The 17,199-nt window shown below is 39.2% G+C and overlaps 1 protein-coding gene across 12 annotated transcripts in view; it reads right to left on the minus strand.

The window, feature by feature from the left end:
- THRB (thyroid hormone receptor beta) overlaps positions 1-17,199 on the minus strand; it is a 367,645-nt gene that overhangs the window by 60,198 nt on the left and 290,248 nt on the right. For 10 of the 12 annotated variants that reach the window (XM_038002320.2, XM_038002325.2, XM_038002326.2 and 7 more), the window contains one exon: positions 12,797-13,057. The exons of the other annotated variants lie outside the window; for them this stretch is intronic. In XM_038002320.2, the coding sequence (XP_037858248.1) occupies positions 12,797-13,057 (261 nt within the window). The remainder of the gene's footprint in view (positions 1-12,796; positions 13,058-17,199) is intronic. 12 annotated transcript variants of the gene reach the window in all.

Here is a 17,199-nt window from a genome sequence, read left to right on the forward strand (position 1 = left end):
AATTCATTCTGACGGTGCATGGAGATGCACAGAGGAAGTGATGTTTGAATTGGGCCTTGAAGGATGAGTAGAGTAAAAAGATTTGTAAAAGTTTTCAAAAATAGGATCTACTTCATGTTGCTACCCTTGAGATCCAAATCTAGAAATGGTAGATTGAAATTCTTCATTTTATTTCAAATGTCAAAATGTTCTAGAAAGATACACAATAAATATCAAGGTTAACCTAAGATCTTAGTTGTTTTGTAATTTAATATGATTGGTTTGTGGAAAGAAAAGAATGTTTAGTTAAAATATGAGAAGAGAATAAAGTGGCCGTGTCTACTTTTTTAATCTTCAGAAAAGTCTTCAGACCGCGGGCAATGTACTCTTTGCCTGTATTATGGAGAAAGGCGTTCCCTGGGTAAGTATCATCCTATCTTTCAAAACCTTAAAAATGTCAGAGGGGGCAGAGAAACAAATAACTTTTTCTTCTGACATTCACCTTTAGAGCATTGAATAGATGCTTATTAGAGAACTTTTAGAAAATATACTTTCTTCTAACTCAGTGAGATAATGAGCTCACCAGTAAAGATCTAGGCCTGCTCACACTAAGATATAAGTGGTTTGGAAGATTGAAAACTATTTCTGCATCATATAATTAACTCTAAAATTTTATAGGAACAAATGCCATGTCATACAATTTTTTAATATCTCTGTCCAAAATGTATAATTTGATTATAATCATGAGGAAAGGCTAGGTGTGGTGGCTCATGCCTGTAACCCAGAGCAAAGGAGGCCAAAGTGGGTGAATTGCTTTAGGCCAGGAGTTCAGGGCTGCAGTGAGCTATGAGCTCACCACTGCACTCCGCCTGGGCAACAGAGTGAGACCTTGTCTAAAAAAAATCATGAGGAAACATCAGTCAAACTTAAATTGAGGGACATTCCAAAATAATAATCAGCCTGTATTTCTTCTTCTTTTTTTTCTGGTTATCTTCCCTTCTTCCTCTTTTCCATAATTTTGTTTTTTTAAATTATACTTTAAGTTCTAGGGTACATGTGCACAACGTGCAGGTTTGTTACATCTGTATACACGTGCCATGTTGGTGTGCTGCACGCATTAACTCGTCATTTACATTAGGTATATCTCCTAATGCTATCCCTCCCCCAGCTACCCACCCCACGACAGGCCCTGATGTGTGATGTTCTCCTTCCTGTGTCCAAGTGTTCTCATTGTTCAGTTCCCACCTATGAGTGAGAACATGCGGTGTTTGGTTTTCTGTTCTTGTGATAGTTTGCTGAGAATGATAGTTTCCAGCTTCATCCATGTCCCTGAAAAGGACATGAACTCATCCTTTTTAATGGCTGCATAGTATTCCATGGTGTATATGTGCCACATTTTCTTAATCCAGTCTATCATTGATGGGCACTTGGGATGGTTCCAAGTCTTTGCTATTGTGAATAGTGCCACAATAAACATACGTGTGCATGTGTCTTCATAGCAGCATGATTTAGAATCCTTTGGGTATATCCCCAGTAATGTGATGGGTGGGTCAAATGCTATTTCCAATTCTAGATCCTTGAGGAATCACCACACTGTCTTCCACAATAATCAGCCTGTGTTTCTTCAAGAAATATTTCTTCAATGGCATGAATGACAAAGACAAACTGTGAAATGGTTCCAGACTAACATGAACCTGGAGGACATTATGCTAAGTGAAATAGGCCAGGCACAGAAAGAAAAACACCACATGATCCCACCTGTATGTGGAATGGACAAAGCTGAAATCGAAGTAGAGTAGAGTAGAATGGCGATAACTAAGGTCTGCAGTTGGGAGGGTAGGTAGAATGGGTAGATGTTCATCAAAGGGTACATGATTTCAGTTAGACAGGACGTCTAAGTTCTGAAGATCTATTGTATAGCATGGTGACTATATTTAATAACTCACTGTATACTTTAATATTGCTAAAATGTTCTCACCACAAAAAGTGAAAAGGATATAGGTGATAGATATGTTAATTAGCGTTATTTAATCATTTAAAGATGTATAATGTGTCAAAACATAATTATGTACATGATAAATACATACAATTTTTATTTGTCCATTATACTCTGATAAAGTTGGACAGGTGGTGGGAGGAAGAAGCAGACTAAAGAGATAAAAAATAAATAAATAAAATGAATGATCCTGGCCTGGATCCCAGACCAGAAAATAAGATTGGTACAAAGGACAATTGGTGGTGGCCTCTCCCAGCCCTGTCTAGTGGAACGAAGCCTGTGAAGACCTCTTAGAGACAAGTCCTCTCTCCAGCCCTGGTTCTCACCTCAACTCCTCCTCCAAGGGAGTGGCAGGAAGGATAATTTGTACAATGTAAAGAAAGTCTGTAGATTAGAAAATAGTATGCATCAATGTTAAACTTCCCAATTCTGATAATTGTGCTATGGTTTCCTAAGATAATTTCCTTAGTTTTAGAAGGTATTTAGAGTTTAAAGGGCATGATGTTTATAACTTACTCTCAAATGGTTTGCAAATGGCATAATAATATGTATATAAGCAAACACACACATACAGAGAATGAGAAAAGAAATATGGTAAAATGTTAACAATTGGTGAATCCAGGTGAAGGGTATGGGAATTATTTGCACTATGACAACTTTTTGGTAAACCTGAGATTAAAACAAAACATAAAAATAAATTTATAGGTCTGCCTTAGGAGCTCTTCCAAGAAAACATACAATTTACTCAACCTTGAAGACCTAGTGGTCCTTTGCCAACAATTTTATTTTTCCACTTCAACTCTTAGAAACAGAATCCAACTCAGAAAGTAAGCAGATTTTCAATAAAACAAGTAATAACAAATAGCTTTTGATTCATTAAAAAAGGGAGTCAGATTGATTTGCATACTTTTATATTTTAGTAGTGATCACCAGGCTTATAGTCCTGATATCAAAGGTTCTTAAAAAATCATAGAATGGGCAGTCATTTCTTTTTTTGGGAGAACAAATAAGACTCAAGCATAGAATGATCGCTTCAAAGGAAATTTAAGAATGAACATGTCGTGTGTAACCAGGAAAAGATAACAAGAAAGAAATTCCCTATGTCTTGTCATAAATATTAAGTGGGATGAACCCATTGCAGATACCCGTTTCCCTGGAAACCCATTAAACTGAAATTGCTGCAAAATTAACATGTATTATTTTTCCCTTAAAGGGCAGTAACTTCTTTTACTTACACAGTTTTGACCTTTAATTTTATATCTTAGTCTTATTATAAGAAGTTGTTTCCAGAACTAGGCAAACAAAGAGCTGAATATGTATTTTTTCATTAGTCCTGAGGCTTAACCAAAATAGTATGGCCTTTATAGCTGTACTAGATGTCTGAGGCAACTAGGGGTGGTTGGGGTACAATCTGCCAGTCATAGAATATTCCAATCTAGACTAATAAACCATCAACCCACACATGATATTCTTACTCAAATGCCAAGTGACTTTATCATATAGACAATTGAGTTAAACAGTCACATATGCAGCACAGCTCAGTATTTTAAGAGGCAGTGCAGTTTAATAAAGCCAAGTCCCTTGTATAAGCCCATACTGACAAATGTCATGGGGATAGAGGTTCACAATATACAATAATCCTATGTCAGGTCGGTGCCATGGAGAATAGCTCTGGACCATGGAGGATTTCTGACTCTAATCTTACTTGAAAAGCTCAGCTGGTTCTGAATTTCTGGGACCCTGGCAGTGTGGATAGAGGCTCATATTTGTTCCAGTTCAATAAAGAAGGCTGAACTGGCCAAGACCTGAAAGACCAATCTGTAAATACAGCTCAAATAACTGGAGAGAGAAACCAGCCCTGTGCCAGGTCATAAGCACAGGTGATATAGTTCCCCCATGTATGTGCCTCCTAGTCTGCAATGCCACTATCAGAGGCTACCTTTGGCATGAAGTTGCAGCATCTCCGGGGGTACTCAAAACTCAAAGACTCCCTGCCCTGGAGAGGTAAGGATGTAAGTCAGTACTGGTCACCAACAGTACTTCAGGGGAATAAGTTTTTTTATGGAAAATGAGAATTTTTCAGCAACCGAAGAGGAAGAAGCCTAGACTTAGTAGAGAACTGAAAATGGGTTTGGATAGCCCGAAGACTCCTATGTGCCTGGGAAAAAGATGCCCTCAAGGGAAGTAAGGACACTGAAAGAGATGGTTTAAGGCAACTGATTTCCCAACTTACCCTGGGACTGATACTATGTTTTCATGATGATCATATCTTGTTTTAGGGGGCTGGTAATGATTTAATATATTTTTCCTTGCCTTCCCCACAAGCGGAAATACGATTATCATATTGGAGGACCACTTTAAAAACGGAGTGCAGATTCATCTCTTTGATTTCTTTGTGGTCAGTTAATCTCTGACTACGTTCTTTGTTGGAGAGAATTATTGATTTAGCCAAGGTTAAATAGCTGGTAAGTGTCAAAGTCAAGAACCAGTGGTCATCTGTTCTAAACATTCTCCTATGTGTTTACTAAGTGCTGGGCAACATCCCTAAGATACCATGCAGCAGGCCAGCTGTGTAAGGTGAGGCCTTTGGGGATGTCTTGATAGCCTATGATCATTACGCCATTCACACATTTGTCTAGATTTGGCTGGAAACTCTTTGTAGTTTAAACCTATGCTCAGGGTCAGCCCTTGACAAACAATGAGATAGGTGACGTTTGTCTTTAGAGCCTTGACAATGAAGTGAGTGCTGCTCACACCCTGACAAGCTGCACAGTGTTACTTATTACTTCGCAGTCCTGTTCCTTATTATTATTCTTTTCTTTCTCTCTTATCCCTTGCTATCCTTACCCTGTTCATGGCCTCCTTCTAGTTCCATTCTTTCCATTATCTTTATTGGACCCTGGCAAAAGTAAAAGGAATCTTATCCAATTCACCCATTTGGAGAAGGTAATGACTTGATAAGATATTCAGCCAGTAAGTGTGCATTTTGAAATACAACAATAGGAGGGCAGTGATAGAATTATAAGCGTTTAGGGCAACTTGTAGGAGATGTCCTGGGGAAGGGAAAGACTTTGAATTCCAGTGATCACCTACGATGTCTTTGTAAGCCTGACCCTCCCAACAATACCTTTCCAACTTCAATGCTAGGTACATCAGCCATCCACGTGTATCTGATTTTGTCTGAAAACTACCTGTTGGAAGAGTCACGGGATTTGGCTATTGCATCTCTTCTGTCTGCGTCCATAATATTCCTGGCTTTAGAAACTTCCATCCTGTCAGTCACAATTTAGTGGTTATTCTTACATGGGCATGCTACATTCCTAATGTCCAACGTGGTTCTCATAGTCTTTCTGGCTCACTGTAAGAAAAATAACTCCCATGTATTGAGCACCCACTGTGTCTGTCCCATGAGATCACCTAAGAGCTTGTTTCTTTCCACAGTTCTATGAGGGAGGGTCCACATTTGACAGATGAGAAAACTGAGGCTCAAACAAACTAAGCGACTTGCCCAAGTTTCAATGGCTGGTAAGTGGCAGCACCAGAATATGACCTCGGACTGTATAAGTAGATACATGCTGACCCCTACTGCTCCCATCATGGCAGGTCTGACCGCCCTGTAATATTTACCTGACAGTAGAGCAGTATTTCCTCCACAGTTTCAAATTCTTTCCTTTAGGTCTGGAATGTTCTTACCCTTTAGAGTTATAGGGGATTATAACAGTAGAGAGCTCTGACCCTGGGGCCAGATTGCCTGAGTTAGAATTCCAGTTCAGCTACTGCATTTTCCCCTTGATTTCTTATTTAAAGTTTTAAATTTTCAAAGAGTCTGCTGCTATGGACTTTTTTCTCCAACTGTTTATGCCTCTACTAGAGCTGTGCACAGGATGTTTTGTTTTGCTTCCCTTCATTTATTTAGTTCAATGTATTTCAAGGTCAGAAAGGGTGGCAAAAACTGGAGGAGGTGGGCACAAGGCTAAGAGGTGTGTTTATATTCTAAGAAGAGTTATCATTGTTTAGTCTCTCCTAAGTGCCAGGCACTATGTTGGGTGCTTTATACATGTTATCTTTCATCTTTTTTTCTTTTCTTTTTTTTTTGAGACAGAGTCTTGCTCTGTCACCCAGGCTAGAGTGCAATGCCGCTATCTCGGCTCACTGCAACCTCTGCCTCCTGGGTTCAAGCCCTCCTCCTGCCTCAGTCTCCTGAGTAGCTGGGATTACAGGTACACGCCACCATCCCCAGCTAATTTTTTTTTTTTTTTTTGGTATTTTTAATAGAGACAGGGTTTCATCATGTTGGCCAGGCTGGTCTTGAACTCCTGACCTCAAAGTGATCCACCTGCCTCGGCCTCCCAAAGTGTTGGGATTACAGGTGTGAGCCACCGCACCTGGCCTTTTTTTTTTTTTTTATTTAAAAAAATTAAATCCTTCATCGAAATATCTTCCATCTTTACAACAAATCTGAAAGCTTGATACTAATCCCCTGTTTAAAACTAAGTGGACTGAGGGTTACAGAGGTTAAAAAATTTTCCCTGAGCTGATGATTTAAAGAGCAAGAAATCAACTTAAGCCTAACTGTGCAGCGTATGATCATAACATTAAACAAATTATGCACATCATTATTCATTAATACATTCATTAATATTTATTAATACATTCTTGTAAAGATTTTTGAATGCAGTTGCATATGGAGTTAATCCTTCTTATTCCACCCTTTTCTTTTTTAAGGTATCTACTGAAACAAGTTTGATGTATATCTGGGAACTTTTTTCTGTGCACATTTGTAAACACACAATTATATAGACTTTTAATGCTACAAGTGGGATTACACTATTCTTAATGCATGCTTACTTTCATTAAGCATTCCTAAAATCATTTCTTTTAAAAAAGTCTGTTTTTAATTTTTCTAGTGAATGCTTTGGATATACCACAATTTATTGGAACATTCCCCAGTGGACAGACATTTATATTGCTTCCAGTTTATCAGTAACAAAAACAAAGATGCAAAGAACACTTTTGAACAGACTTGTGCCCTGTGTGAGTATTTCCCTGGGACAGAGTATGATGAGAGGTGTGGTTGGGTACATCTGCATCTTTCCGCATGACAGACACTGTTCAGTTGGCCTTGGAAAGCGTGGGGTGGTCTATCCCCTGCTCCATGCTGCATCTCTGAAAACTGAAGTTAGATGAACCAGGGCCTTGGATTTCTGATAGCTACCTCCCTTTGACATTGCTGTTTCCAGTTTTTTGTTTTTAATTCCCTCCCATCTCGCAGGTAGCTTGTTTTCCCCTTGATCTTCTATTTCTGTCTGCCCCAGTATACTTATGGGGTACTCGTCCCTGCCTTTGAAGTATCAAATCACACAGCTATCTGACATATGCCAAAAGTGGGGAGAGAGCCATTGTTCTCATGTTGATTGCTAAGGTTCCCAGAGTGCCCTTGAGGTATATGAATCACTGGCACTCTCAGTTGGGACGGCAGATCCTGATGTATGATGAGTGGGGCAGAGTGGAGAGCAGAGATGGATGGAGCAGATGATAGTACTGGCGGAAGGGCACAGGCTTTTCAATCCTCCACCTTCTAAAATACTTATTCACCTGGAGATGTCCTTGTCTCTTACTTAAGGACAAAGATAGCAATCATCTGCTGAAAATGTGAATGTCTAACGTGAAGGATTATAATGCACACAATGACTTGCATTTATGTCTCCAACTTTTAAGACACTTTGTTATTTTGGTAAATGAGAATGGTATAACATTTGAAATTGTCATCACTGATTTGATTCATTTTTTTTTTCTTTATGAAGAGCACGAGTTAATAGTTTTCCCCTTTGCTGACATAAGATATCGTTTAAAAAATTACTTTAACTTGTCTAAATCTTGAGGACTGGTTTCATAAATTGTGATACATCTATAAGCAAGAACAATCTATAGCCAATGAAAGTCAGGACTCAGAATATTTAATGACATGGGAAAATGTTCATGATATATTGTTAGGCATTAAAAGCTGGTTAAAATGGTATGCCTAGTCTGATCCCAGGTTTATAAAAAATACACATGCACAGAGAAAAGACTGAAATATAATAACAATGTACAGTGCCTACCCTTGGGGGATAGAACTTCAACTGATTTTAAACCATTTGCAGTTAAAAAAAATTTGTAGACCTTTTTTTTTTCTACCATGAACATATAGGCTTTTATAATGGGAGGAAGGAACTTGTTCTTAAAATGATTTTAACTCATTCCCTCTTGCCTTCCTGGGTATTCCAGAATCAGTTTTGAAAATGTTAAGCACAGAGACATTTCCATGAGGTCACTGATTACTGCTCTCCTTTTTTCTGAGTCCACCAGGGAGGTGGGTGAGTCCCTGCCTTGTTTCTCCCCTTGGGTTTCACGGTTTCAGGAAGGTCCATGATTGACATAAAAGTATGGAGGCCTGACTGCCTGGGTTCAGCAGGGCTGGTTAGGTCCAGCTCCAGGGATCCACGCATCTGTCTATAACCCATCCTGTGGGAGGTGGGACCCTGTGGTTCCCAGTGAGAAGTACAGTGGGGCATGAGAGGGTAGAGGGGAGAAGCCTTGTAAGAATTCAGGGGAGGATCAGGGCCCCAGTCAAACAGCGTGGGGTTCTCAGAAGGGCTCAAGTCCCAGGGTGATCTGTTATTAGGCAGTGACTAAGCAGACCTTCCAGTTGGCGATTGAGATAAGCCAGGCCCTAAGAAAGGCCCAACCAAGAATGGAGGGACTCAAGTGGTTCCCCACGTGCAGTCAAGGAAGGGAAAAAAAATGCACATTTCCTAAGTGCCCACCAGGTGGCAGACCCTTTCCTGTGCTACGAGTTTAAGAGTATTCTCAAGCACATCATGATACCCAGGTATTAAGAACCTGCACTGGGTTGGCAAGAACATAGAAGGCTGGGCCCCTCTCTAGAGATTCAGTAATCTGGGTGGGACCTGAGATTCTTATTTCTACAAAGCTCCAGGTTCTCCTAGTGCCACTGGTTGGTACTCCCACACTTTCAGTAGCACTGGATATATCATCTCAGACTGGGAAGGGAGGAGGAGGACAAGGAGTAGGATGTGGTCCTTATGGCTGAGCAATCAGTTCAAATTGTGATTAAAGTGCCAAGGAAGTGTGGCAAGGAACGAGCGGGTGTGGGTGGGTGGGGTGAGTTGCAGAAGGGAATGGGTCACTTGCTCCTGGTTGAAATAGCCTCTGATACTCCAGCAGATTCAACTTGTGGGCTCTGCAACAGAATGTAAGGGCTCCAGAGCTCTCATTCTAATTAAATGTGTTACCAATTAATTCACGTAGGATGCCTATAGCAGACAGAAGCATAGGTACACGCAGGTTAAAATAAAAGCAGTAGGGCCGGGCACAGTGGCTCAAGCCTGTAATCCCACCACTTTGGGAGGCCGAGGTGGGTGGATCAGCTGAGGTCAGGAGTTTAAGACCTGCCTGGCCAACATGGCGAAATCCTGTCTCTACTAAAAATACCAAAATTAGCTGGGCATGGTGGTGCATGCTTGTAATCCCAGCTACTCAGGAGGCTGAGGCAGGAGAATTGCTTGAACCTGGGAGGTAGAGGTTGCAGTGAGCCAAGATTGCGCCACTGCACTCCATCCTGGGCAACAGAGCAAGACTCCATCTCAAAAAAAAAAAAAAAAAAAAAAAAGCAGTATTCAGAACAAAATGACAAACAAAATCTCAGATAGCTACCAAAAACCCCTAAAGAAACAATATTTAAGAGTACTACAAACATAAATCAGTGATTCCCAAACTATTTGAAGTGAAAGCCTATTTTAAAAACCTGGTCCATTGTGGAGCAATATATGGTTCTACTGCACAAGACTTTTATGTAGTTCAAGCCACACGTGACTGACCAGGCAAGTTTGACAACATCCAATTGTCTATATCCTGTTCAGTGAGACGAATTCACTGATCATGCATTTGGATGCCAGTGGCAACGTCAAACTGCTATAAAAGTTCCTAAAGCTTACTCTCAGTTTCTGTATTTGCATCAATAGAAATGGTAATAACCACTTCGCAGAAGGGTCCCAGTCCCCAAACCACACTTAGAAGTGCACAGCTCTAGCCTGGCTAGATGACTGATCTGGCAGATGGGCTCACTGCATAGCTTCAAGGAGTCAATTTGTTCTTTGGATCCTATTGTGCAGAATTAACTTTTGTATCCTCAGGACTATTTTGTTCGTATCATTTCTACATGGGGTCCTTGGAATAGGGCTAGTTGGATGTTCTTTTGGCCCTGCTGCCATTTTCTTATGCTTGGACATCAAGAACAATATCCTGTATACAGGCACTCAATAAACACAGATGAGTGAATGCATGGATTACTAGCCCAAGACTGAGATGTCAAGCGTGGGATAGACAGCCATCTAGGAAATAAATGCTCAACATGGATGAACATCAAAATAGAACTCTCTTCATAGTAACTATACAGAGCTGACAAGCAGAGCAGATGGAGAACCAACTCTATAAGGAAAGACTGTATAATCTTGTTGCTGTTCTGGACTCACTGCTGCCTCACTCCATACATGTGCCCATTCTGAATGAATGATATTTAGTTTATAAGTTTCATGGACCATGATAACATAGGTTTCCTGGTGGCATTTTCATGCTGAACCAAGGCATTGCCTCATGACTATGTCAAGGCGAACCCTGGTGGTTACCCTGGAAAACATGGGAGACTTATTTTAGTTGTTTTCCTATTAATATTAGAATCTTGAGGAAGGACTTTAATAATTTAATTATATTCTCTTATTACATCTCTGACTTTCAGTGAAAAAGAGTTGAATGAATGTAAAATGAATTATCCACTCTAACCTCCCTGAAACCTCATGCCCCACCCCACATCCATCTGAAAGTCTCCTCTTGCTTCATTCCTCACCAGGCTCACAGCATAATTCAAGGTATTTATATGACTTAATGATGCATAGCTAATAATAATGATCACAACAATAATGACAGCTGCTATTCAGAGAGTACTATAAGTCAGGTACTTTGCTAACTGCTTAAATACATCATCTTATTTAATTGTATTAATCTTATAAGTTTGGTCAAGGACAGAAAGTAGAAAGGCTAGGATTCTAGCTCAAATAGATCAGTCTCAACTATTTGTGGTCTTAACCACTCTACTAAGCATCTTGTATTCAAACAGAGACTGTTTCCTTTTGCTTTTAAGATGGCCAACAAACTGAAATGTGTGGTGTTGGAAACTAGATATGTAAGGCCAAGGTTTATTTTAAATGATAGAGACATAGATGGACTCTATGAATAAATAAGTGAATGAATATGGGTATCAATTGTGAGTGAATTAAATTGGGTTTATGACAATATTAGATCACAAGGATGCTAGAGTTATCTGTTGGCATGTCACTGTAAACTGACATGGTTTTAGTACCAGCTTATATAATTTGGAGATACAATCTGGTCACATATGCTAAGACTAAATCTCAATTGTATTGCAAACAAATGTATTTTGTGCATGCACACACGTGCACGCACGCACACACACACGTCCTACATCCTGACTCCTTTGAAAAACTTTATTTTGCTTTTTTTCTAAATAGCCCTTTCAATTTCTCAGATCTCCTCGATTATATATATAAGAGAGTCCAAATAGAAACCTTTCCAAAGGGACATGTATAGTTTTGACTGCCCTCAAATCAGAGCTCATAACACTATTTCACTATTACTTTTGATTAACTCTATTTCCAACTGAAACACTCAATTTCCCAGGTAAACTGGTAGTTCCTAGGAGCTTTCAAAGTATTTTCAGAAAACCTAAAAGACCAGTTCTTTTGTATGAAGGATAAATATAATCATGTGTATATGTTCAAAGTAGAACAGCTGTGTAAGTCCTTCAGGGCTTGTAAATGGGAGTCTTTGTAAACTTTCATTATTATATGTTGGTATATGATTACGAGATTTTCAAAACGCAATTTTAAACTTTACCATGAGTCACAATCCATAAAGAAAAACTAAATAGACCCTCCTTTAAAAAAAAAAAAAAAAAAAAAGCCCACTAAGCTGAAAAAGAATGGGAAATTAAATGAACTTAGGCATTTAAAGATACAAATTGATCTCTTGGACATTGAAAGACACAAATTGATTTAAGAAGCAAAGATTTTGGGGAGCCCTAAGACAATAAAGCGATCAGGACGAAGACATCTGTCAGGGCGGAGGCGACCTGAGGTAAAGAACAGTTAAATCTAATGCAATCAGGAACTTAGGCCAGTTTAATGTTTTTTTTTGCCTTATGAGGTGACAACCTCCTAACACCATAATCTCTCCTTTCAGGATGATGACACAAGGATTTAATGAGTAGAAGACAACAACTTAAAACCTCTCATTTGAGCATGACTTGTCTAGGTTAAAGGTGGGCATTGAGATCCCATTAGCTACTGGCACAATTGCGAAAAGAAATGTACATATGCACAGACACACTTTAAAGCAAGACGTCATAAAAATACAGCGATGCCTGTTTCTACTCAGACCCAAAAATGGAATTAAAGCCAAAACTAACCCCTCTACTAATTAGAGAAGTAAAAATGTCGTCACCCCAAGTGTCCCAGCACAACGTGAATCCAAAACAAGCTGCTTTCTTTGGATTCCACTTACTTATTTACTTTTAAAAGAATATTTGAAGAAAACGACGCCCAGTAAAAGAACAGTTGGAGAAAACATGGGACACCATACATTGGAAGAGAAATGTAGACGGAGTACACAGTTACAACAGGGTTTTTTTTTTTTTTTTTTTTCTTGTTGAAACACATGATAATGGGCTAATAAAAATCTGGTTACCTTTACATTTCTTCTCCTCCGTTTGGAAGGTCTGGGCACTCGAGACACTCTGGTCGTTCACATCATCATGGTCCAGATGGAATATTGAGCTAGTCCAAGTGGCCTGGATGAGATGTGGCGACGACTGTTCATTTTTCAATGTGCTGCGCCTCTCTGAATGGCTCTTCCTATGTAGACAGGCTTCAGACATTCCTACTAGCTTCCAGTCGTGTTCTCGGTCTGGACAGTGCTTCGGTTTGTCCCAGGCTGTAAGGCCATTTTCTAAAGGGTTGAAAAACACGAGATGACGAGCTGTTGGCATTGTCAAGATTTTGCTGAGATGCAGAGTTTTGGAAGGCAAGTTGTTTCTCAATTCTTTTGGGCTTACAGTATTCACATGCCACTTGACGGTAGTGATAAGATGCAGAATTTGTCAGCCTTGGGCATTTAGCCACTGCAGTTGGATTGCCTGTCGGAGTAATCAACACATTCCCCCTTATTTTAAATGCCTAGAAAGACATTAGTTCTTGCATGGCAAGGCTGTACTTTCGCCAGTCCCACTTCCACAGCAATGGCCCTGGAGCAAGTTTACACACCAATTTATGTTACTGCTTAGATGACCATTTGAGGTCTTGAGGGTCAGGGCTGGCCGTGAACACTTTTCAGATCCTTAGGACATAAAACACCCAGGATTCAGCCTTGTTTGACTTGGGTTTTATCACAAGCTGACCTGAGGGACACCCTGTTACTTAAATGGGACGTGCTCACGTGGCCACACCGAGAGTGGCAACTCTGTTTTTACCACCTTCTACCCCTGATGGCCTACAAAAAGAAAAAAAAAAAAAGAAGGGGATCTTACAAATAGAAGTTTTGTAAAGGGCTTCAATATAGTCCCAAGTTGGCAATAAGAATCGATGAAGGAAAGCAGATAGTGCTTTAGCTGTGGGACAGATTAAGAGCCCTAATGATAGAATGATGAACTTAAAGTCTTTGGTTGGAGTGCAGCTGGTTAATTATTTATGTATATTATATATATTTTTTCTATTCAATTTATAGGGACTTGAGGGTTTGGCCTATAGAAAATGGGAAAAAATGTAATGATATGATGAAAAATTTCTGACACTAACCTTCCCCGGTGGCAAATTTTACTTCCTTAAATATCTTTACTGTACATGGATATAGAGAGCAAAAATGAGCAAGCTAATATATATATATATATACACATACACACACACACACATATTTGTATGCATGTTGTACACATTAAAAAAACATAATCCATCTGGTCATCCATATTTTCAGAAATTCTTAAGTTACTGTTTGTCAAAATTAGAAAAAATATAATATAAATATGTGAGTCCTCCTTTTCAGAGTTTATATGGTCTGTTTAAAGTGATCATAATTCACAAATTTATATGTGAATTTTTTTAACACTGAAATTACCAGTGAAGATCATGGGTACCCATATCCCTGGGGCTTAGAGAGACATGTCTATCCTGACCTGTGCATAGCACAGTGAATTTTAAGCTGACTTTCAAATATTTAAAGTGAATTTTAAATTATTTAACATGAGGGTTAAAAATGCTTTAGGTTTTCATAAGCACCCTCTCGAAAGCTACTAGATGTCTTCAGCTAATGTTGGTTAGGATGGTTTCTCTAAAAGTGTAAATTACTCAGTCACTTTGGAAAGTTGCATTTACCCTTCTGGGTTTTCATGTTACTACGAGAAAATTCCAATGCCCATGTACACTGTATTTCTACTCCAGGAGAAAACCATAAACAATAGTAACAAAGTAATAATCAACACATGATTCCTTTGTCATAGTAAATGGAAATGCTGTGGCTTGAAATAGCTTAATTTGGCCAATAAGCAGTAAGTCTCCTTTTAAAAATTGTACACTGTGCTAACTTTTGGGTGTAACATTTGATCTTATTCAGAGAAGAGCTCTGAAAATTCATTCTATGCAAAGGGCTGTGCTAAGCATTGCATGGGGTACATTATATAAACATAGATTCTTCCTTTTCAGAGTTTACATGGCATTATTCATTGCATGGTAAATCAAAAAGGTGTGGACTTCTACCACTTTCGACTGTGCCAGTTACTGGTGCAATTACAGGCACTTATTCTCACTATCCATTAAAAGGCAACAACAGATTGAGATCTTGAAAGATTGTATTGCATTTCGAGCTAAACATATCCATGTGTAACTCATTCAAGTACCATTATCCATAAGGGCTTGAGGTTTTCATGTGCTAAATATAAAGTTACTGAGGGCAGGGGTTAATTCTGGGCCTAATGAGATTGATACTATTTCCACAGACATGAAAAGTCTTCCCACCATGCACGTTTTTATGGTGTCCGCTTTATTTGCAGAGACTCTAAATCCTCAGCAAATTGCATCTCGCAAAGCTTAATGTAAATAATGTTAAAGTTCTCAAACTATTTTGAAAAGGCTTTAAGATTTGATTTTTCCGCAGAAATTCCTAAAATTTGGTATTAATTCCCTTGACCCCACAGAAATTAAGAAATACAGCCAAACGGGGTAGTCATTACTCCCTAGGGAAACAAGGCGTGGCTGAGAGATGGTGAAAGGGGCTCCACTCCAAGAGGACATTTCCCCTTAAAGCACAGCCTATTAAAGCTTGCTTGGCATGTCCCTTGGGTCAGCAAGAAGGGGGTTTCTTGTAAGCAAGGAAGGCTGCACTTGGGGTGAGGCAAGGGATAGGATTGCTTTCCATTTTCCAAAGAAAAGCAGCCGAGATGTTTTGGGAGAAGGGCTTCATTCATGGGAGGCATTTACAAGCTCATAATTACTGTCTGTAATTACATTCGCAATAATGATATTCAGTTGCTTAATTGGCAGGTTTATTGGTTGGGGCACTGCTGGGAAACCTGGAGACTGAGAAGTCCCGATTGGGTCATGAGAAAACTCAAGAGGAATTTATTTAAGGAGGATTCTTGATTCTTATCCTTGCAAGAACAGGGGGGGCAACATGTAATTCCTATTCCATTCCCAAGGAGGGATGAGACACCCATGACACTGGGGTCCTGAAATTCTACCTACTGGATATACGGTTGTTGGTGAGACCTACAAGTTACCTCCACATACCTGCGGTTGGCAATGATGGTCTTTAGTAATTTCCTATGTCTAACGCCCATCTCCTTTTGTTCCTTCAAAACTCACACAAATGGGATATTTCTTTTTAGGGAGATTAACATCTCAAAAGGTTAAGTCAGTGATTCTCAAACTTTGATGTGTATCAGAATCACCTGAGGTGCTACTAAACAACACTGAAGACCAGACTTTTTGAAGTTGGGTAGGGTGTGGGCATGCATAGAGCTATCAAGTTCTCCAGGTGATTGCAATAGCCAACAGAGTTTGAGATCCACAGGGTTAAGATAAATTTAAGGTAAGAAAATAAATTAGTGACAGGTTTTGAATAAGTCTGTGGTTTCCTCAGACTCCAATGTTTTACACAACCTCAGAGTAAATTTTCATTATCATTCAAAAATTCGTCCATTGTTTTGAGGTCTACTGAGTGAAGCCTTAAAAGTCAGGTGTTAATTAGATATTATCTTGTAGATTGCAGGTATGGATGTAAATAAGCATTTACTCAAAAAGCCTGTTGTCACTATGGAAAACAGTGTGGCGATTCCTTAATGAACTAAAAGTAGGTCTACCATTTGATCTACCAATCCCACTACTAGGTATCTACCCAGAGAAAAAGAAGTCATTATATGAAAAAGACATTTGCACACACGTGTTTATAACAGCACAAATTGCAATTGCAAAAATACAGAACCAGCCCAAAAAATGCCCATCAATCAACTCATGGATAAAGAGAATGTGATGTGTGTGTGTATATATATATGGACTACTACTCAGACATAAAAAATAATGAAATAATGACATTCATAGCAACCTGGATGGAAGTAGAGACTATTATTCTAAGTGAAGTAATCAGGAATGGAAAACCAAACATCATATGTGTTCACTCACATATGGGTGCTAAGCTATGAGGATGCAAAGACAGAAGAATGATACATTGGACTTTGGGGACTTCAGCAAGGGTCAGGGTGGTGAGAGATAAAAGACTACACATTGGGTACAGTGTACACTGCTCGGGCGATGGGTGCACCAAAATCTCAGAAATCACCACTGAAGAACTTATTCGTGAAACCAAACACCACATGTTCCGAAAAACCGATTGAAATAAAGAAAAAATTAAAAATAAAAGCCTGTTGTTCTGAGCATTATCTGGGACACAATGCACACAATAGTAAAAGTAATTTTTTTCAAAAAGGGAGCATTCTAGAAATGATCATATCTTGTTATTCACATAAATCATGAACCGTTTACTCTTCAATGAATCCCAGTTAACATATGGCTTTCAATACTTCCCATTCTAGACATCAACACAAT

Source organism: Chlorocebus sabaeus, chromosome 15, assembly GCF_047675955.1.
Source record: "Chlorocebus sabaeus isolate Y175 chromosome 15, mChlSab1.0.hap1, whole genome shotgun sequence".
Taxonomy (NCBI): Eukaryota; Metazoa; Chordata; class Mammalia; order Primates; family Cercopithecidae; genus Chlorocebus; species Chlorocebus sabaeus.